Raw genomic sequence first — 23,312 nt, forward strand, 5'->3', positions numbered from 1 at the left:
ACAGCTCCAACGCCTGATACCGATGCATCACATATAACCCATATAGGCTCATTGACTTTAACGTCGATAGGTTTAAGGATCGGGGCCTTGCAAGCCATTGCTTTGATCGATTCGAAACATTTATCATGCATTGGTTGCCAAGAAAATGAGCGATTATCTCGACACATGCTTGCAAGCGGCCCAGTATAGGCTGTCACATCAGGCATAAAGTGTGCGAGGTACTGCACAAGGCCTAGGAACCGCTGTACTTCATTGAAGTTACGAGGCATTCTCCATTCACGAATGCGCGCCATCTTGTCTGAGTCCACATGAAGTCCACGATCATCAATTACATGACCTAGGCAGTCCATTCGCTTCGAATAGAGGTTGCACTTAGTTTTACTCAAATACAATTGATACTGCCTGAGACGATCGAATACCATTCCTAAGTGTTTTTCATGATCCTCAATAGAGTCTGAAAATACGGAGATATCGTCCAGATAGACATGTACAAACACTCCAATGAATTCACGGAATATGAATGTCATAAGTCGTTGGAATGTAGCCGGCACGTTTGTATCGCCTTGCTGCATAATGTAGCTGAGAAAAGTACCATAGATAGTGGCGAATGCCGTTTTCCATATGTCCTTTGGCTCGACTCGGATTTGTCCATAAGTGTCCAACATGTCAATTTTCGAGTGGCATTTAGCCTTCGCAATGTCCATACAAATCTGATCTTGGTCTGGAAATGGTGTTACATCATGCAGCGTGTTGTCGTTACGCTGTCTGCAATCCACCACTGTCCTCAAACGACCATCTTTCTTTGGAATGCATAGAAGAGGAGCAGCTTGGCTGACTGTAACATCTTTCCACCAGTTCGCAGATTTATACCGTTCGATCTTGGCTAAGAGCAACAGTCGCATTGACTCAGGACAACGAGGCAGATGATAATTATATTGAGCATTATCATCCTTGAGAGGAATGTGGTGATTGATAGGTCGCAATGGGAGTAGTCTCAATGGAATATCTCCCATTAGATCTTTACACTGCTCCAACCATTCTTCTCTAAGTCGTGGAATGTCTTCTTCAGTGAAATCACCATGCCCATGAGCATGCCGAATACATTCCTCGAATGTGTCCAATATAGACTCGTTAATTCCAAATGGGTCTTCATTGCCGTACTTGTCTCGAGGACCATCATATGATGAGTGGAGTGTAGGCGCGAAGTCCATACCCAATGATGGTATTTTCTGATTCACGTCGCCCATCCATTTGCTGGATTGCCTGACTGGGACCCTTCATCGAGTCTTATGTGTCTCTGCGTCTTGTGTAGGAGGGTCCTTAGGCTGAGATTTGTCCTCAATAGGTCCTTTAGTATTACCGATACCAGGTTGATTACCGTATAACGAATCATTAGTCTTTGGTTGATTTAAGTCATCCTCAACTAATTCCAGTAATGGTCCAGACGAGTATTGACGAGGCCTTGTGAATTCCTCATCTGGCACTTCCTCAATAGTTACTCGCCGTTTTGGCCGCGGCGTGACCATCGCCGCGCCAGGGATTCATTCTGGTTTATGGGATTGATCTGTCTTGGCAGGCTTCCTGCTCTTTATATGTTTCGTGTGCACCTGTCCCTCCCCCTTTGGAGGTGAGGGAACGATCTTCCCAAATACCGATAACATATTGTCCTTGAAGTTCATAATTGTATGGCTTGCGCGCAAAAACGGTGTGCCAATTACAATATCATAGCGGTCGATATCAGCCACGTCAAAATAATGATCAATGGAGTGACCGCCAATCGAAAGCTTCAAATGAGCACCATAGTTGACCTTCGAGCGACTACCCACAGTGCCGAGCTGAAGGGATGTGGGGGTTATTCAGCTCAAAACACATGATATTCGCAATACGCGCAAAGTCCGGACTAATGCAGTCAAGTGTGCTGCCCAAATCAAACAATGCATGGGCCAAAATACCATTGATGCGGATGTAACCAGTCATGCATTGACACTCTGAATTTGTTCGTGTTGGGCGATTGCCTGGCGTGTCACGTAACACCAATCAGCTGCGTACTGGCACTAAGTCGCCATCGACGGGGGTAGTGATCGCAGAAGTTGTAGGTGTCTTAACTTCTTTAATGGGCAAGATATACGGCAGAACATCCTGGGATTTGAACTCCTGGATGTCTGCTCTAACCTTAAGATATTGTCTTTAAGGGCATCACATATCCCGAGTTTCTGTAGCAGTGCACAGTTATCCATAGTCAGTTGATCATTCTCCTGGCCAAGTGCTTCATTAGATTCCCGTAATAGCTGGTTCTCGAACTCGAGATCATCTATTGGGCGCTGAAGATCACTAATCAGTGGTGGCACTGGTCCAACTGGCATCTCATATTCGTTGGACGATGGATCATCTCCAACGAATACTGTATGCACTGTCTCGTCATCTGAGTCTGGGGTACTAGATCCGACTCCTTGAGTAGATAACTCAGGATGGTGATCTGCCCATGCATCATGACCCGATGATAATATCTCCTCATCTGATAGATCTTGGATAGCGGTAAGATACTCATAAGGGCTTTCGCCATCGTCCGACAGTATAAAGTCAGCGATGTTGGCCTCATTATCATCGTAGTGCATGAGCCCAACTCTGTCATCAGGTTCAGGCTCATCGTTGTCATATTGGTCACCATCATATTCCTGATTGTAGAAGTCATACTCATCCTCCTCGAGGGGTTCAGCTAACCCATCACCTTCCGGTGCTTCGTACTCATCTTCCATTTCAGGTTGGATGGTCTCTGCAACGTCTTCGCCCTGATCGTCATCCATGGCTCTCATACGCTCTTTTGGTCGAGTAGGACAATCTTTGCTGAAGTGTCCTTTCTGACCACAGCGGAAACATGAGTCTGTACTCGTCGCTTGATGAGTAGGGCCACTAGTCGCTCCTCGTGGAGCATCTTTACGATCCTGATTAGGTCGTTGAGGAGCCGGAGTATTTCGACGAGGAATGAAGTGACTGTTTTCAGCTGGAGCTGGTTGTCGAGGATGCTGGAAGTTTCGTTGAGGACGAGACCATCGTGCATTATCACCCGTCCGCTGTTGCTTCCCAGTTCCCGACATATTTGGGGATTGGGGCGTTGGCTGAGCGACTTGTGTCGGCTTTGCTCGCTGGTGAGCATTGGACCGAGTAGGTGCGGGTGGTCGAGATCCTCTATGCACACTGCTAGCATTGAATGTAGACTTCTCATATTTGCTAGCTTTTTCCAGGGCCTCTATGTGCTCGACTACTGTAGTCAATGGACTCTCCTCGGGAGTCAGCAGTCGAACGTATAAGCAGTCATAGCGGGTCCAGTCGGGGATACTGTCAAATATACGTTTCTTCATGTCATACTCATGGGGCTTGGCAGCTCGCCTGCGTCCCCAGTACTCGAGTTCATTTACCATGCGCCGAATGCCATGCTTCATTGAATATGTAATCCGTTCATACATGTTGTCAGCCTCCTTGGAATAGAGGTGGCGACGGATTAGTCCCACTATGACTTCAGGGAAAGTCCATTCATCTTTCTCTTGGTTGTAATCCTGGACTTCCTGATAGAACCATTCGGCGGCATCGCCTTCAAAATATTTAGATACGAGTAAGACGTGCTGGCGATCATAGTTATCACGCCCTATGCCCAAGAGATCGAAGTCTGTCAATATGTCTGACAGCCACTTCTCAAAGAAATGTATATCCGCCCTGCCATCATATAACCTTTTGGCGGCTGGCTTAAAGTTTCGTGTCTCCGGAGTATAGGGTGCAGCCCTTCGACGTGCACTACATATCGTCATCAACGCTTTCTCTACTAGTTCGTCCTCGTACTCGTGCACGGGAGTAGCTGCTCGCTGCCAATCACGGCGCCCAATGTTTCTGGGATTGACGTCGTCATCTCCATCATCATCAGGGGGGTCATCCCCAGGGGGGTTTCCGCCTCCTCCTGGTGGATCTCCTCCGCCCCCTCCGCCTCCTGCACCTGTAGGTACTACCACAGTGACTCGTCATTGACGTCGGCCTGAGTTAGGGGGGTCTTCTGGGCCTCCTCCGCCTCCGCCTCCACCTCCTCCTCCTCCTCTGCCACCACCGCCAGAGCCATTTGTAGGTTGCCCTACAGGTCTTCGGTCTGGTGGATGTGATCTACGGCCATTATCTGGAGGTAAGTGAGGTGGGCGATCTCGATGGTCGTCATTACCTCGTCCCTGACGATCATCATCACCGTCGTCGGGCGGGTCGCCACCGGGGTTGCCGCAGTTGGCACCTCGCGCAGCACGTAAGTATGGTACGAGTGCAGTCGGCTGAGACGTATTACTTTGATGTACGCCATGAGTCTGATCGAGGCGAATCGTACTGCCGTCGATCTCGTTTCCGCGAGCCACAGTCCTAATGGCCTGAGGCTCATTAGTGTAGCCTGTCGCCGCAACGGTTCGACACATGTTCACGTCCTGAGGAGAAGTTGAGTGGACGCTGGCCTGACTAGCCTCTCGTGTCACGTTGCGACTATTTTGGTTTGACGTAAGTGTTTGCATTGAGGAAGGCACTTCTGGAGATACTCCCTCCAGCGTCAGGGGACAGATATGGTCGGGGCTCGAACCTATGTTCTGTCCACTCTGAGCAGCTTCATAATCGACAGTGAATTTGTTGGGCTGCACTCTGTGCTGGCTCCGATCGCGCTGTCCATTTCTGGGTGTTGGCTGATTGGGAGGGTTGATCAGCCGTTGTACGGCCGCCACCCTACCATCAAACGTAGCTTGATCCTCATTTGGTTGATGAGGAGCAAATAGTTTACCAATGGATCGCTGAATAACAGGATCTGTTTGCCAGTCTGATACCATGCCCGTATCGCCGACGTATTGTGTCCACTCTGCCGGGCCCAGATGGCCAATCCCACTTTGCTGAGTTGGGATTTGGTCCATAGTCGTATTCATTGGAGCGGGCGGGGGCTCTGCTCCTCGGCGTGAGCCTTGCTCATCTGCCGGGACAGCTCCTCCTGTCCTCGCTGCAATACTATATTCTGGAGTCATGTTGGCGTTCCCTGCGCCAGTTTGTCCGGTCACAGGGAAGTACCAAATGAACCCGGCATTTCTCCAAAGGGCGCTCGTATACGGGTGGATGCGCTCGGTGCAATAGTCCCCGGTCGGCGGGGGATGCGGTAGTCCTGGCAGTCCGAATGGCGGCTGTTGAGCTGCTATTGGGATGGGGGCCGGCTCCACAATAGGTAGTTGCACCGGGTTGACTTGCACGTCAACGTTTTGCTGAACATCAGGGCGAGTATCGGGTGGACTAGGTATAGCCCGCGATGACGGGTTTGATTCGTGCGACGGACGTGGGGTGGCAGGTCGTTCTCTCTGCAGATGCGTCGTAGCGCGTCTAGCGGTTGGGGACCTCGTCTCGAGCTTGTGTTTTACGCGTCGAGCCTCCATACGATCGAGGTTAGCCGTGAGCGAGTTAACGGCCTCTGCATAGTCCGTCATACACGGTCCCCTTCGTCCATATTAATCTCCCAGTTCCTACTCGCAGCCTCAGTTCGAACTGTATCCCTAAACCAGTCCAACTCCTCTTCTAGTTGTTCGACGATCGCCAATATCTCCTCGTAGGAATTCAAGGTCAGTGCCTGCATCGACAGTTGGTGGATAATCCTGTCAGTTCGGTCTGCAGCTTCTTCTATGCGGCTAGCTGGCCAAACGCCGGATGCGCCTCGCCGATTCAGCCTTGCTGGCATGAATCGTGCTGGGGTCGATGAAGGGCGGAACGGCAATGGCGCCGCTCGACCGTCGATAAACGTAGGCGGGTCTGGGGATGCGTTCGAGTCCATAGAATAGTGTTTTTGTTCGATTTTTGAGTAATAGATGGTATCTGTGTACCTATGCGATAAGTCGCGAACAAACAGTAGTTTTTTGAATGCGGTGAGCATTTAAAAAAGTGTAGAATCTCCGTAGTCAGTACAGTTAGCTTGCATCACACACACACCAATAAACAGAACCTCGTCTTATTGCAAGAGATACAAGATAGGTGATTGAGCTAAGCAGATTCAGAGGTAGTTGTAGTCTAACGATCGGCTTGCCCAATCTGTCCATCTATCACTCAGTAACCAAACACGTCCAAACTCGGCGCCACTCGGTGGCGCCCACCTTACACAAGGGCTGGAGGGTGGCGCGATCCGTGAGACCTTTAAAGATCGTGAAGATATATTGTAGGGCAGGAATCTTTTCAACGACAGGTTTCATCATTAGCATGACACTCTGGAATGGGGAAATTGCGATGATTACATACGATCAATGGATACATCGGTCTTTCCCTGTTGTGGATGGGCCCCGGGTTCACAGCGGCTAACCTCCGCTGCAGCTCTTCCACTTGGTCGTCCATGACATTGGAGAATGCATCTTCCATAACCACGCCAGAGAAACATAATTCCAAGAAGCTATCCATGCTGAAGGCGCCCTGCTGATGCTGGCCAGCCTCAGCACCGTAGAGGGAGGTATAGAATTCTCCCTTCCTGTTCCCCACTCATATTGAGACACACCAGAAACGTCAGAAGGAGTGGGTGGAGGAGAGTCAGCCATGTGCGGTGTGGTTTGGGGGAAGAGAAGAAACACGTACGGAGTCTGAAAAATCACTCGAACTTGAGGACCCACAGGAGCTGTTTGTCATGGTTTGGTATGGAAGACTCGTATGGTTCTATCGATGTTGATTCTCGCCTAGATCACTGGTCAAAGGACAATGAAGGAAACGTGTTAACCGCAAAGTGGCGTTGTGAGCGATTCATCACAGATGTGGACATCATGTGAGCCTGGTCACATCACCGGACATGCATTGCACCTTCGCATGTTGGATGTTACATTAGTTCTTCTACAATCCAAACAACTTGTGAGGACCCTATAAAATTTGTCTTGTGATCTGCGCAGAACAGCCGCGCATGGTACATAATGCACGGAATACTGGGACTGGCAAATCGTTATTACTAGTTGCGCTCAACTGGATATTATTATCATTAGACGACCCTACATTCACCATTCTACAAAACTCATGCCGATAGTATTCTCAACCTCATTCTTGAGGGGACCAACTGTCCAACTGCTCTTCTCGCCACCAGCATGCACGTCCAATAACTCCTTTAACGGGTATGGTGCTGCACTTTCTCAAGCGGCGTGTTTACATTTTTGCTTGCAATACTCTTTCTGTCTGCTTATTCCAGGTGAGTTGCGAGGACAAAGGGCTTCGTGGTACTATTCCAGGCCCATAGGGTATGGCGAGCGTGCTGCCCATTGTACTTAAGGTTCTGGTCCACATGCATCTGGTGAGAACAATGGAGAAGGCATCTAGCTAGTCCTAAGTTTGGTCGTGTTACGCTCGAAGATGAGACATGGATGCAACAAGGAATCAGAATACGATCCATGTCTGTGGAAGCGAGTATTTACCTCCCTCCTCCTCAAGCGTGTAACTAACCATTTGAATGCGTGTGAACAGTTCGTGCCCAAGAGCCATTCGTCACTCTGCATTTAGCTTGACAGTGCTCACCTTATGTGCTTGCCCTTGGGGTTTCATCCGAAACGCCTATCCAAAACCTAAATATATAGAAGCGACATCTCTTGCGAGACGGTTCTCCCTCCCCCGCATGTGGCCATGCCTCCGCTGTGGGTGGCTCTAGTAGAATAGTCCCTTCCCGCGAAAGTTCCTAATCAGAGAATTTCGTGAGAGGTGGAGTTTCATGGAGCAAGAGAAGAGGTAAGACAGGGGGACAGACAGACTTGCATACCCCTCGCAATATCTGCTCTTCGCCTTTGATAGCACGCTGAAAGTGAGCAGGAAGTCCGTCTTTCCCGCCGTCCAGCATGATCTCGGTCTAGAGGGGAGCAGTCATTGATGTATATATTTCTTTATATTTTTCAAGAGCTGCAGGAATACCACAGGACGCGGGATGATATCCTCCTACCACGCGGACAAGAATTGCCTCAGCAAGGGTTGGCCCGCAAATCTGAGAACATATGATCCTTGTTTCCAGGCTGGAATCTATACCAGCTGGTGCAGGGTGAGGTGAACAGTGTATTTTTGAGGTGCAGTGATACTATTTCAGAAAATAATGGGATGTGTGGCTGGAAATGTGTTCCATGTGATGGGGTATGATTATCTACTCTAGGGAGAGGTATTAACAAGCACTTGAACCACATTCCACTCCCCTGGGGGGTCCGCAGGAGGGGTACCACCCAAAAGCAGTATCTAATGATGCACTGCTTGGAATCTCTCAAAGTCTGATGTAAACCTGTAGACGTATATGGGGTGAGTATGATCCTAAAACTTCAGGATGTAGCATATAGTATAAGCATAGAAAAACACTAAATACTAGCCCCCCTCCATACGTTGTCTGTGTCAGGTATTATATGAGCTAGAACAAAGAAGAATCAGAATAAATGGACCACAGAGCCAGAAAGAGCATAGAAATTGGGTTCCAGAACTGTGCCACACCACATATTGCCATATTTGGAGTGTACTATGTAATATAATGATGCCATTAGTGCACATGAACTATTGGCAGTAGCTGTGAATTGTTCTGTATTTTTCCGCATTTCTTTCGATTTTCTATGAGCTGCCAAGCTGCAATCTGCCATGGTCTATATATACCCATCAGCTATTTATAGCACTAACATGTGGAGTCCAGGTCCCGCCAATATATTCTGATTTTATCCGAATTTTTGCGCATTTTTTGGAGCCACCCAGGTGCCTGGATGATCAGCCAGCCTATTCTTAGCCCCCCAGGCCATTCCCGGGGCACCAGATCTAGCCCCGATCCCTGCCTGCCTGCCGGGATGCCGGGGTAAGCCATTCAAGCTCAGCCCGGTTCACGGCTGCCTGCCTGCCACCTGAAATCCCATTACATTAGGCCTGGACAATTGTCCCTAAACATTGTAAAGGAGCACAGGAGTGTTGTCCAGAAACATTACATTATTATTACAACATGGGCTGAGCCACTGGCTTCCTGACTGTCCGTGTCGAGACAATGTCAGACACCACACTTGACTTCACATATAGTGCACGTTGACCTGTCTACACTCTTGTTCAAGCTCAGGAATAATGTGGCTGAGACGTGTGGCTGAGCAGTGGCCAGGGTGGCACCACGTGCCGGGTTCGATGGCTGTGTCACATGGCATCAACATGGGCTCAAATTGGTGGTGTATGCATGGCAGGACACAAGTCCTGAGTTCTGCTTGATAAGTGATAGTATCAGGTGTATAAATTATCCAATTGATATATACAGTACTCTTTCCTATGCACATATCAAAATCCCTGTAAGGAGGGTGCCACCGAGTGGCGCTGAGTTTGGTCGAGTTTGGTTACTGAGTGATAGATGGACGGATTGGGCAAGCAGATCGTTAGACTACAACTATCTCAGAGAACCTGCTTAGCTCAATAGCCTATCTTGTATCTCTTGCAATAAGACGAGATTCTGTTTATTGGTGTGTGTGTGATACAACTTAACTGTACTGACTACGGAGGTTCTACAATCCCTTAGGTCTGTATCTGCAATGTCCCCTTCATTCTTACTTTGTCCTCCTGTGGCCCTTATAGTCCTTACCACTCCAACAGATTAAAAGTCTGTCTGTATTGGTGACTACAACAAGACTACAGCATTGGATTTGTACCCAACCCAAGGAATGGTAGCAGCTGCACTACCAGACATAAGTAACATAGATCAAAGTCCTCCTCCGCTGCCAATCTTTGATTGGCAGCTCTGTCACACAGGTCTCTTGTCCCCAGTGGAAGAGACAGTCAATAATACCTACAGACTCCATGTTACATCCTACCGGAACCATAGTGCTCGTCTGCTGCCAAACCTCAATTGGCGGCTCCCTCGCACTCATTTTCCTGAACCAAGCTGAAGGTCATGGTCATCAGAAAGAGTACTCAACAAATGAGAAGTTACACATGTACCAGCTTCAGTTCCTCAAGGGGACATATAGAGACCAATGAGTGGAAGCAATCAGGGTTCCAGAGGCAGCAGAGATTGAAAAACACAGGCCTAAGATACCTGTGACCAAAGAGATTGTATCATAGTCCTTGCCACCCAGATATAGACTCAGACTATGCATGGGAAAAACAATCAACGTTGAGATGAATTCCCACGGTAATAATCCATCAAACTATTCAGCAGTCAGCATATTACTTTGGAACACCAGTGCAACATTTGAGAACCTCTTATAGCCAACATAAGATCAATGTGTATGTTCCAGTCATGATTGGATTAATAGCAAGCACAACCCACCAAGTTGACATGCTTCAACTGCAGCAAGTACTAGACTAATGAGTATGACATCACTCAACTACACATTGGCAAAACGGGAAATCATCTTAGAGCGTCTTATGCATCTTAGCAAGACGTCTAAGATGTAGACGTAATAAGACGTAAACGATGATTAGATCTGAGAGCCTGTTTTCGAGTTTTAAGACGAAAACTCGTGCCCCCTATAGCAACATAGTATACCATATGTACTGCTGCTTTGTTGTACCAAATCATTTCTATTCTAGTGGACTGTTAGACTGCCAAGTATCCGGGTGGACTGAATAGCTATAACTCGTGCTACCGAAGGTCATATTTAAGCCTTAAGACGATAGGAGGCTGTAAGACGCCTAAGACGTAAGACATTTTCCGGCTTTCCCGATGCAGAAATGTGCTTCTTGCAGTCAAGCGCTATGTCATGGTAAGCAGGAGCCAATGAGGAGTCAGAGATCTCAACCGGCGTGGCACCTCAGCCAATGACTATATTTGTGCGCCATCACCATACTACACAAGTAGAGGATATTTGCAAGGCCCAAAAGTTTGCGGAAAGAGAGGCTCCACTTGTCTGAAGGACTCATGGATCAGTGTGGCACGCTCGCTCAGCGACGTGCGGCTGATTTTCGGTTTCCTTTGCGTCGCGTCTAACTACTACAAAACTTGTATGAGACGTATTGTAGGTATATGTAGAGGCTCGCTGAACAAGAATGAGGGCGAGGGAACGAGAAATATGAGTCTTGCAGACAACTCTGAAGGACGGGTGGAGCAAGGGCTACCGGTTTAGGTAGGCAGCCTTCGGCTAAATCTTTGGATCAGCAGCTCCGTTGTTTGGATCAAAAGTCGTACTTTGGGCCTTGCAAATACGCTCTAGTTATCTGAGCCGTATGCGGCCCGCGGACGACTGCGACTCAGAGTGACGTGACTGACACGGTCATGTGACCACCGTTATCGAAGCGCCACCTACGGTTCGCACGTTTCCTGCATTGTCCTGCAACCAAACAAGGCCGCAGTCGGCTAGGTGAGAATCAACATCGATTCATCGATAGAGCCACGCAGGACTATCACAGACCAAACTATGGCAAACAGCCCATGCGGGTCCTGCAATTCGAGCGATTTTTTAGACTCCGTACGTGGCTCTTCCTCCCTTTGAACCACACGCTAAGATGTCTAACTCTCCTGCTATGCACGCTCTTCCTACCACTCCATCTCCTCCTGTGTCTGATGTGTCTGACTCGTCGCGGTCATCCACACCCGAAAACGTGCCACCGGACGAACCCACCACACCGGTGATGGGCAAAATTCCCTTGAAAACACCGAATACAACACCCTACAAGTCTCAAGCGAGCGTTTCTGCCGTTTCTCAACATGAGTCCATTGAAAGACCCAAAGGATTTCACGCATCCCTGTACGGCTCTGAGGCCGGAGCACACACACCGGGCGCGTGGAGCATGGACGCATTCTTGTCCTGGTGTTTCCCTTCGGCTAATGCAGAGGACTCGATATCCGCGCTGAAGGAGAGCCAGATTGGAGAACTGAAAGAGCTATTGAACGATGTGAAACCAGGGGATAAAGGCGACAGGGAGCGACCCATGTATAAGCCTCTCGTACGTAGTCACCGCCTTCTAACCACATCATATTATTCTTGAAGGGCTTACGCTCTTCTTTATTCGTCCAGGTAAAGTCACTTCAGTATATTCTCGACCACCTCAGAGACAGAGGCGACACCATACCTCTGGCGGTCCACGACACATCACGGAAGTTCGCAAAGGGCGACGATAGACTGCGCAACATTGCCCCAGATCTGATGATACAGGTCGACAAAGGGTCCGATAAGAAGGATCGATGGCCCCATGCCCTCGGCCTTATTGAGGTGAAGCCGAATAGAGAGGAGGATCCCGCGAGGAATAACGACCCCAGTCGAGACATGACACAAGGTCAGACCAAGACATGGAACCAGCTTCAGGAATACGGCGCTGTCGCTTTCCAAGCTCGACCGCGATGCTACATGCTTGGTATGGGTATCTATGACGATATTGCCCGTTTCTACCGATGGGACCGCTCGGCGGTCATCTTTTCCGAGTCATTCCACTACAAGACAGACTTCAAACCTTTGGTGCAGTTCCTGCACGGGTTTGCGACGTTCTGCGGGAATACTATGGGTATTGACTCATCGATCACGACTGGGGTACCTGACGACTTCCCTCTGCCCCTCCTGCGGCGGATATATCACAAGGCTGTCGAAGATGGTGTTGTCAAGCACAACCGCAAGTTCACTGATAATGATCTTCCATATCGTAGCTGCTATATGGCAGCGCCCGCAAGTCCGACCTCCGATGATCCGGGAACATATGTTACTGTGGGCGGTCCCCTCTTCAGCTCGCGGTCCCTTTTTGGTCGCGGCACCAAGACCTGGTTAGCCGTATCGGCGGCAGCGTCGGAGTCAATCTACTCAGTGGGCAAGGAGATGCGCCAGTGCGTTGTCATAAAAGACGCGTGGCGCGACGCCGACCGACTGCCGGAGAAGGACATTTATGCGCGCATACATGAGAAGGGGCATATGTTCGGTGTCGCCCGGTGCCGAGGAGGCTTCGACGTCGAGACGGTAGTACACGCGCAAAAGAAAGAGAGCCACCATACTTGTGCTCCCAGGGTCAACGCCTTCTTGCCCGAGGCCAAATTCTGCCCACGTACACATTATCGAGTCGTACTAGAATCAGTAGGTATTCCCTTGAGCCGGTTCACATCGACTCGCCAGCTAGTCAAAGCCGTGAGGGATGCAGTAAAAGGTAAGCGACTGGCGTTTTCTGTCTTACATTGCGACTCATCTGTTTCACCAGGTCTCCGCGACATGGCCAAGGCGGGCATCCTCCATCGCGATATTAGCATCAACAACATCATGATCAGTGCTTCTCGCAAAGAAGAGCACAACGCTTGGGGTTTTCTCATTGACCCGGAGTATGCCTCCTTTATCAACGACAAGCAATCCACGTCCGATCTTCGTCGGATTACGGTAGGTCACGCCGCTTCCTCTAAAGATCGCATTGTTGAAATTGCTTCAGGGAACTATCCAATTCATCTCTATCGCCCTCCAACGGAAAACAAAGGGCGTCCCCCGCGTCGTACATCAATCGTGGCACGACCTCGAATCAGTTTACTGGGTTGTCCTCCACACCGTAGTGTGTCATGTCGACACAAATATCATGCCGGAGCGTGTACACGAGATCTTTGACCACTCCGGGGGATATGGCAAGCACGGATGGCTGAGTTCTGATGAATGGAGCACGGTGGAGGTCATTGACCATCCGCCCCTTACCCGATGTCTCCACGAGCTAGGCCGACTTGTCCACAGCCACCACATGGCAGCTGAGGAGAAGGACCTTTTGACCCATGAACGGGTCTTGAAGGCTTTTGAAGACACGCTTCGTGCTAAGGACTGGCCAAAGGCGGACCCGGCCGCACGCGAGTTCGTGCCATGTAACGACCCAACGAAGCAGAGGAACTTGGATACGTCGCAGGTAGTCTCCTCCGCTATGCGGTCCGCGCAGGCCAGCGGCATCTCAGATGCTATCGTAAATGCGTCAAGTGCTTCTCGTAAGCGCAAGGCTGGCGATGACGTGGAGGTACATCCCGAAGCTCAGTCCTCCGATAGCAAACGCAGCCGGGTCTAGATCGCGTAAGATGTTGATTCCCTGCTTCATGCGACGAACATTCTGCGGCAGCGAGCGTCTGGATATTCGCAAGCGCCTCAGTCTCCTGCTATGATAGACTCGTCCATTACCTTTATGCTTTTTCTGTTCATACGATTGTACCAGTTTATCGTACGCTATCCATGGTCCTTCCATAGCTTATTTATGCATCGTGTCTGAGATCGAACTTCAGCACCGGTAAGATGTCAGTCTCTGCCCACGCAGAACGTTATGGGTGCGTAACTTGATTTGATTCAGGACCAGTGTATGCGTAACCACACCTCTTGGTCATCTCGAACATTGCCGCGCCAACAGATGTCATGTACGGCGGTGGATTTCGTGATTCCAACCGTAACAGATGGTCCGAATCGTCCTCCTGGACTCGGTTACGGCCTAGCTTCACGCAAGGATGTCGTTATCGTACCGACTCTCCGCGACGTTATCCGCGAAGTCCGTCTTTGCGGACATGCTCAAGTGGATGCCGACAGGGAAGCGTATACACTTACTGGACAGGAACGGAGACCCTCGTCATCCGCCGCGTGATTGGTTCAAGATCGTGGACTCCCGTCCGCGAATGCGGGAGCTTCTGTATTCCACATCGACGCGGGGTGTACAACGTGAAAGTAACCGAACAGGCTGTGATCGCATCCACGCCCGCAGCGCCTAACGCCGCCAGCTCGTTCGGGAACTGCGGCAGCGCCAGTGCCTCATGTTCGTATGCAAGTCCCGATCTTGTATGCGATCAAAGGGTGGATCGTGAGTAACTGGCTTGGACTTTCCACGTAACAACTAGTTGATCCATGAGTCCTCCATAGGACAGTCGCCTGTCTTAGCCATAATAGTATCGCTCCCGCACTGTTCCTGAACGCTGTGAATCTCCACCAGTAACACCTGCATGCTATCCTCTTGTAATCGGCACTCAGGGTCACGACTCATTCGGACCTCATTTGGGACAGAGTGTCCGACGGGGAGATTGGGTTACCTCAGCTGATCCTCAGCTGAGGGCATCGGACCTCCCTGGAGAATGCTCTGCCGCAAACAAGCGTTCTTGGTAAATCTGCCCGTGACGATGCTCTGACAACCATCACTTCATCACCTTCACCCCTCCTCATCCCCGGGCGGCATTGACCGATCATACCCACAAGATCCCTCTCTTTCACGCCTTCTAGTAGTGCTGGATGATGCTGGATGAGGAGATGTATCGTCTGAGTGCAGACAATTGGGGGTGTGCATTATCTCGTACTATTGACGTGTCTTTGGCAGCCGAGACAGGGATAGTTAGGAAAGATTCGAGCTCCATAGGATTCGAGAACCTTCAGCGATTACGGCAATAGGTTGGTCGCTCGAGGGAATGCGAGCGGAACGCTTCATGAACAGCGGGAGGATTCGTCGAAACGTGCACGATCACTGGCACTGCTTCCGTCATTACCCTAACCCAAGTCATTCTTCTGCCTCGGCGGCTCTTGATGCACGCCGCTGCATCGACCGCAGCCTCCCTGTCTTTACTAGTAGATGTCTGCCCTTCTACCACAGGAGACGATTGTTACGATGGATCGTCTTCCTCTCGTACTGTCAGCCTCAAGCATGTCCTAGCATTTCTCGCTCCGCTTTTCTCCGTATTCGAGACTGTCTTGCTGTTTCTCTCAAATACAGTGGTACACGTACCTGCTTATGTTGCCTCTGGCCTTTCAAACACCAGTCCGCTTCTCCTCGTCTCCTCGACTGTGTGTCGTCCTCCGCCACTATTCGCTCTGGCTGAAATGATGGCTTTGCTGTGATTACCATCACTCTCTAGATCTCTTTTCTGCTGTTATTCTTATCTCTGTATTGCCTCTTTCCAATCAAGCTCTCCGTGATGATCGTACCTCGCACATTCCCGTCGTTGCTCTGATCCAGACATCTCTTCACACATCTGCCTGATTTAATGCCGTACAGTTTCTACTGCATTATTCGTCGCCTATATGAGACGGACTAGGGTTCTTTGGGATAGACGTCCGCCAATTGATATATTACTGCTCATCGTCACACTGAGAGCTGATATCAAGGCAGCTTCGTGAGTGCGTTCCGCTGCATCAAAGTAGTAGCATTAGGCAAGAGCCAGGTACGTCCACCCCATTCTTTCATCAGCAAGAGACCCCGGCGCCTTGGCCACAGCGCTGGTACGCTACGCAGCCGGTGCACAACAATTTTCAGCTACGACGGGAGACAAGCACGGAGGCTCGGTCGAGGCGCTTGAAGCGGCCCTGGATATTCCCAATATCGTTGGGCTTGAGAGCGGTTCGTCAATGGCGCTCCAACATCGGGGGGTGCGTGCTGATAGTACTGAAAGCTTATAAGGTGTAAGAGGCGCTTGGGCCAGCGGTCAAAGCGCGCAGGTAGGGCGAGCAATAGTGCTTGCCTGATGCCATCCAGCGATGGACAGTGATCAAGATAAGCGCTAAGCTATCGTAGAGACACAATAGCGCCCGCACCGCCCGTTTTGGTCCGCCGGTGTATGAGGGTGTGTCCCATACAATCCCGGGACGCGATTATCTTCTGATACCAAATAAGTAACTGCCACGTGTTCAGACGCACGGGAACATCCGGACAACCGAGAATTGTGTATCATTAGCCATTGTAGTGGAAGTGGAACTCGGCGTTAGGTGGGCCGATATCCGACTGCCACTAGTTCGACCTGTGTCGTGCCACATTTTTCGCCCGTCGCGATCACCCCCGCCGGTGCCGATGAGTGCTTGCCACAGTGCCCTTGCACCAAGCATTGCCCCCCCCCCCCGCCCGACGGTTAGGGTTTGGGTTAGGGGGGGCCGGGGGGGTTCCCCCCGGGTTTGGTCAGGGTTCGCGTTAGGGTACGCGGTTAGGGTGAGGGTTACAGGCTATCTTCAAAGGGGGGTCCGGGGGACAAGTCCCCGGTTGATTAGGGTCCGGGGCATCCCATATGAGGCATTGATCGGGCGGACTCACCGATGTGGCACGCCGCGTGTGTGGCAGCGAGGGCAATCTGGTGGAAGTCGGAATATCCCGCGCGGGTTCCACTTCCAGTAGTTTGGTATATACCCTTTGTTTAAACAAAAGGGCGAGTGCCAGTGACTTGCGATATTCAAATTATCGGGTTCGCGCATTCGATTTCCTGTATCGCTTGAAACCACATTGAATTCTCAACCCTTTTGGGGCAACGCCGGTCCTGATCGCGCTTCATAGGCACTGCCGTGGCCAAGGCTGCCACCGGAGGCCTCGCTGGGTGTGGCCTCCTGTACTTTCATACGGTCCTTACAAAACGTATAAAAGGGGGTGGAGGAAGACGGGGCAGACTCATCATTCTCCTTTCGCACCTCCTATCCATAGCTTCAACAGAAGGGTCTATCATCAAGAACCGTCATGTGAGTTTTCTCGAATCCCTCACCACTAGCCGTCACAGGGCTGACCTGCCCCCCAGGATAGCCGACCCTACCCTACCCGCCATGGGACATCAAACCTACCTCGCACTTAACCGATTTCAGTGGATGGCCAGCCTTCCGGGACTGATGCTGCGCAGTCCTTGTACAGAACTGAAGCTGCGTGCGAACTAACGCCACAGTTGTGGTGCAAGAAGACCTGTGTGGAGCCGCCGTCACCCAGAAGGCTGAGGAGGTCTAGGAGCCTTACGCCAACTGCCTCAGACAGTCATTCGAGGAGAGCAAGGAGACGTACCATCAGGTTGAGATCCCTCAAATACTGTATAGTCAATTCTGATGGCCTTGCTATATCAGCCAATTTCAGAAGACGATGTGTTCACATTCTTTCCGGTCAGACAGTCGCTTGCGGGTCGTACCAAGGTGATGCCAGTTTCCGTGTCCGTTCAAAAAGCAATATTGCTCACTGATCTTTGTCCGTAGAACGCCCACGCTCGGGATAGGACAGTCTCACAGAGCCCGGTCAGCAGTGTAAGTTCGAGTTTCACCGACGCATACTCCACCGCTTCTTCTGCCACCTGCGCCAGGACCCAACCCTCTCCCGATGCGCTTCCTTCACTGCATGTCTCCCAGCGGGCACTGGAAGACATGCAGCGACGAGAGCGTGGGGGTATACCTGTAGATAATATCTGTTTCCCTAATGTCTACAAGGTAGTATGCCATGAAAATAATGCTGGTGAAGTGCATACTATGAGTCTATGTCTCGTTTTCCTTTACCTCCGGGAAACGCGGTTGTCTTGACTACATATCTTTGGTCTGAAGGATGCAATGGCTCTTTACGAGCTTACTAGGCTCTACAAACTGACCATAGCATGCAAGATGCGGTGCATCAGGCTCTCATTTACGTCGTATTGGACGATGACGGAGGCTCTGAATTTGAGTACTATCGGAACTGTGAACGCAAACACATTCCGGCAGACATTTGATGACTTAGGTATGCCAGTGCGACCAGGGGATTGTAAATACCCTTGTCAGAAATAAGGACGACGCTTTGTATCTGTCTCCCGTGCCGGCGTAAGGGTCAATTCTTGGTGGTGGCATCGAACGGTCATAGGCCTAAGGCCTTGTTAGAACGTTCCGGCCACGCCACCGCACTTGTTAGGCTGCGCTTTCTTCAGCTGAAGGTGCGTCAATAGGAGACTTTGGGAAGCTACCAAATGACATCGGGTCGCATCTGGGGATAGGTGATGAGTGGAGAACATAGGGGATTTGGCCTCAGATGTCAGATGTCAGATGTCAAGGTCCGACGATAGCTTTGGAGACAAATGCGGCCAGAATGGGCGCACACAGGGTTTTCGCTGTCAGGAGCTTATGCAAGGATTACCATTTGGAGAGAAGAAGGTGATGGAACTTAGACGGAGCAGGCTGCTGTGGAAAGCCTCCGCGAGCCACCACACAAAACATATACAAGGTGGTCGAGCGAGCGAAAGTGACTCACCAATCCCTCCTTCGACACATCGCCTCACTTCTCAATAAACGCGTTTCACTCTGTCTTCCCTCTGCATAGCGGCAGCCGCGACATTGTGAGCGCTACATCATTGTGGTACGGTTGTACTTACCCACCGGTGCAGATCACTGGTGAATATCTGGGAACAGCGGGTGCCACGACTGAGGTGAGTCGTCGCACTCACCTTAGTTGTGGCTCTCGTTTTCTCCTATATTCGCAAACCTAACTCTCCGCCTTCCTCGTTGGGACTGAGCATCCGAGGCGTGCTCCGACCACCAATGAGGAGGCTGGTGATAGTTGGGATCATGGGCAGGGGATGCCGTCGAGTGCAAATGAAGACAACCTCGTCTCCGACCTTCAGTAGATAAACGAGGAGGTGAGCTGCGGTCCGGTGCACTGGCGGATACCCGGGGAGCATGCCATACGAGTACGACAACTCACGAGATTCATGGCGCCTACTCTACCCCTACACTCGCATTTGCGAACCCACCGCTTCTTTCGTTTGCTGATCGGGACGGGCAAGCGTGCCTCAGACAGACAATGAAGAGGACGGCATATTTTAAGTTGAGAACTGCGAACTTACCAGTCTGACGCGACAACGGTTGTCCATGTTACTGCATATTCAACTGAAGATTGGCAGCGGACATGAGCATCGACATGCTTGGAATATACAACAGAATCAGACGGGGCCTTCAAAAGGAATGTTGCAGGTGACAAGGTCGTATGTCGGGAAGAGCCACTGCCACCGAAATGAACACACGATGACGTCATCAGTATTCGCCGACCTGTGTGGCGATTCACCTTTGTTGCTCGAATTCTGCGCCAACTATGGTCTATACAAGCGGAACGCGAGACACTAAAAGTAAGAGCAGGAATGGGAGCGGTATGGCCATGGTCAAGCTCAAGGCAATTAGTACCCGCTTGACCTCATTCTCTACGTATACCAAGAACTACGCTTGTCCTCATGCTCATGGACCGGTCGCTTGTTCTATCAGCTATCACAGATTATCGACCACGGCTTGCTCTTCCACGACCCTGGACTTGGTTATCAAGTTGCCGTTCAAGCTCCGCATGCTCGGTCCGATCTCCTCGTCTCTCTCTGGCGTCCGCTGTTGGCAGAAGGCACGCTTCACTGTCCTTCAGGCTTGCTGGCGCAAATTTGTGCTCGATCCCTGTTATTTTTCCATAACAATATTAATCCAGCTTTGGTCCCGGCGTCTCTCAACTATGGTTGTTTCTTTCCTTGCTCTTGATTGTTTTCCTTTGCCGTCATCCCTACCAGTGCCATCTCGACGTATTCCTCTGTTCGTAGTCGTCTGCAACAGTCGAACACTACGGCCGATTACGGCATTACCCTCATCGAAGTCATTCGAATACACGTCGAGTTGCCATTGCCATGTTTGAATTTGTTCTCCTCGCTTCCTCATCATGCCACTCTCTACATATCTTTGCCATATACTTTCGTAGCTGGGAGCATTGCGGCACTTATCCAACGATAGTACTGGTCTATAATGCACCTCTCTAGCGGCTTCGGCGTCGTGATTTTTCAATACTCGCCGCTGCGCTGTTTACCAATGCGGACCCTTTCCATGTGTTCGCCTTTCCGAACCATGGTCGTGGGGAACTCTGTCGGAATATGCAGTGGTATTGGGTCTGGGACGAACCCATCTCATCTGTACTCTGCGGTGCACATCCTCCGTTACCTTCCGCCTCGGCGTCTCGTTCGATCTCTGGGCTCTCTTTCTCTGTATACCATGTTGCCTTGCTGTTTCTTCGACATGCATCTGCGTATTTATTTCATCTTTGTCCTTGTTCTCTCCGGTCAGCTTCTCCCCGTCTCCCGACTGCGTGCTCGTCGTCCATCTGTCCTCTCTCGCTCAAGTGAAGGCTTTGCTCTGATACCTATCCCTGCTTCGTCTCGCAGCAAGTAAGGCATACCTATCGCTGCTACGCCCAATCGTAATGCGCCGCAGCTCGCGGGTATACTGGGTACGTGCTCATCTTTGTTTCGACGTATCCCCTCCCCTCGAATCAAGCTCTCGAATCAAGCTCTTGGTGATGATCGCACCTCGCACACTCCCTTCGTCACTCGAGTCCAAACGTTTCTTTAGTTACCCTCACGTTCTACGGACGGTCAGTTTCTGGCGCGCACATCCTCAGATACCAAGGAAAGACGATTGGTTGGGAAAGACGGCAGCCCATTGGCCTACTAACACCCACGATATTACTGAGAACTTCCACGAAGGCAGATTCATGAGCGTGTTCCTCCCCGTTCTGGTCCTGTGCCACTCCGCTGATCGGAGAGTAAAGCAGCGTGGCCAAGGGTCGTGGGCCTGCGCGTACAAAGTAACCCCACACTGTCAACGAAAGAAGAACTCGTAGAGAAGATGATGTCAATGTATGTCCAGAATTACACCCCCGACTCCTAGCTCCTATACCCGATGGCGCACTGGCGACTTCGAGCATACGAGCAAGGGAGACGCAGGCACATGTTCCCTAGGTAAGTGCTGCCGTGGTTCAGCTTGCTGATCTGGAGGGCGACGCCTTACAAACCCCGGACGCGTGGCCGTATCAGAGTTGCCGGATCATGTCCGCCCGAAAGGTAGCGTTTGCGGTCATCTTTGGCGTCTGGAAGATACCGTGGACGCGTCTAGCTTGTACTACTTCTCGCGATCCGGTGCCAGGCAGTGCGGAATTGATGATGGTGAGTAAGGCACTGGCGCGGCATGCTCACGGGACTGAAGGAGCATCTTGAGCAGAGGTACAACCACGTCATTGCGCGACGAGGAGCTTGAAGAGGTGGTGGATGTCTTCAACCTCATCCATCGTCAAGGCCCTGAGATCCCTGCTGGGGTGCCGCGCCAGAGTTGCGTGCCGCCTGGCCAAGGGCGCCTGTGTCGGGCAGGGTTCTTCGAGCACTCAGTTCCGAGCTGTAAGGCGGATATCGGTGAGATTTTTGAAATAATCCAGGTAAACAGCCTACCGATACAAAATGGTTGCAGTGTTGGCTCCTCTCCTCTGCCGGCCCCAATACGGTGCCGCCGGTCGCGGACAAGGCATATCCCCTGTGACGCGCAACTCGGTTCCCGGCCACTGCAAGGGACGTGATGAGAATATGAAGGGAGGTGGATGTACGATCACACCTCTATCTGTGGCCTTTGGTGCTCTTCGTGACTCGTAGAAGGTCGACTTAAGTCAGCATCGCACGAGAGCGAGCAAGTAATTTCCGGGCACAAACAATAGTGCGGAGAGAGTGGCAGGATCCGGTTTGTGGTTTGTCGTCTAAGGAAGAGTTAGCCACGGACAAGTACGAGGGAAGACGGCGGAAGCTCCCCGTCACGGCACGACAACGCTCCAATGCTTCGTGTATTGTTTGGGTGTACTTCTGGTTTTCGCAATGACGGATGCAGGGTGAGTGGTATCCAGTGAGATGAAAATTGGGTCTGAGGGACGGATAGGTGACCAAGGGGTTCCTTATATACCTTTCCTTGGTGCCACTCGCAAGCCTCAAGTAGGGTGGTGGTAAGCAGTGTTCTACTGAAGACCGCGCCACAGTCCACTGACGCTTGCGATTTCCAAGACGCTTGGGCGGGATGCGCGGTGGACAAGAACCACTAAAGAGCGAGGTTCCTTTCTTGTGAATTCTGGCGACATGGCCAATGAGGCTGGAGCAGCTCAACACGTCGGCTTAAACCGTGACATCATCAGGAAAACCCTCCTAAGCTAATTATGTCTAATCATGTCTAATCCCGCATAATTATGCAGGATTAGCTGCATTATGCAGTTCTATCTAATTATACAAGTTAGGTTTGTCCCCTAGCTAATTAGACATAATTATTGCCAATCAGACAACATCATCTCTTGTTAGATGGCAGTTATGTTGCAAGCACATCACACCATTTCCAGGATAGCACAAAGAGCATGGAGATATATTCACAATGTAGCTAGAGACAGGCATGTAAATACAATTTCTCTGCCCACATCAGCCTATCACTTCTGCCCTCCCCCTCCCTTCCCCCAAAGCCGGCTAGGAAAGCTTCCAATGGCAGATCAGCATAAGAGAAGCACCAACAATGCATAGGTACAGCAGATCATTCAGTCATCAGAACACACCTGTATATGACACCACCTGGATGCAGACCCGGGCATGAGAAAATATGGCCTGCTATACAGCATCATCAGCCACCACCATAACCAGGAAGGAGCGACAACTTACTCCAGGCAGACACGGGGTAGATATTCGGCCAAGGGCAAAACCGCGCACAAGGTGCAGGCATGCATACGACTCATCGGGACAAGCGCCGGGGACAGTGAAGGTGCAGACTCACAGTGGGAACGGCAAGGCACACCATCAGAGACAACAGAAATAGAAATAGCTCCACAATATTGAGTACATACCTATCCAACCAGGTCTGGAGTTTCGCATACACCCATGCAAGCAGGAAGTAGTGTTT

The 23,312-nt window shown here is 50.8% G+C and overlaps 2 protein-coding genes across 2 annotated transcripts in view; both read left to right on the forward strand.

Moving 5' to 3' along the window:
- Positions 1-11,439: 11,439 nt before the first annotated feature.
- Positions 11,440-14,146, forward strand: GLOTRDRAFT_137347 (uncharacterized protein; the record flags this gene model as incomplete). The annotated part of the gene is made up of 4 exons (XM_007865834.1): positions 11,440-11,880; positions 11,952-13,062; positions 13,114-13,286; positions 13,336-14,146. The coding sequence occupies 4 exons, from the start codon at positions 11,440-11,442 to the stop codon at positions 13,942-13,944; spliced, it is 2,334 nt and encodes a 777-aa protein (XP_007864025.1). The 3' UTR covers positions 13,945-14,146.
- An 8,719-nt stretch (positions 14,147-22,865) lies between these two features.
- GLOTRDRAFT_99128 (uncharacterized protein) overlaps positions 22,866-23,312 on the forward strand; it is a 2,334-nt gene continuing 1,887 nt past the window's right edge. The window contains exons 1-2 of the mRNA XM_007865835.1: positions 22,866-23,023; positions 23,075-23,181. Coding sequence (XP_007864026.1) covers positions 23,006-23,023; positions 23,075-23,181 — 125 coding nt within the window. The 5' untranslated portion in view covers positions 22,866-23,005. The remainder of the gene's footprint in view (positions 23,024-23,074; positions 23,182-23,312) is intronic.

Source organism: Gloeophyllum trabeum, assembly GCF_000344685.1.
Source record: "Gloeophyllum trabeum ATCC 11539 unplaced genomic scaffold GLOTRscaffold_00004, whole genome shotgun sequence".
In the NCBI taxonomy this organism is placed as follows: domain Eukaryota; kingdom Fungi; phylum Basidiomycota; class Agaricomycetes; order Gloeophyllales; family Gloeophyllaceae; genus Gloeophyllum; species Gloeophyllum trabeum.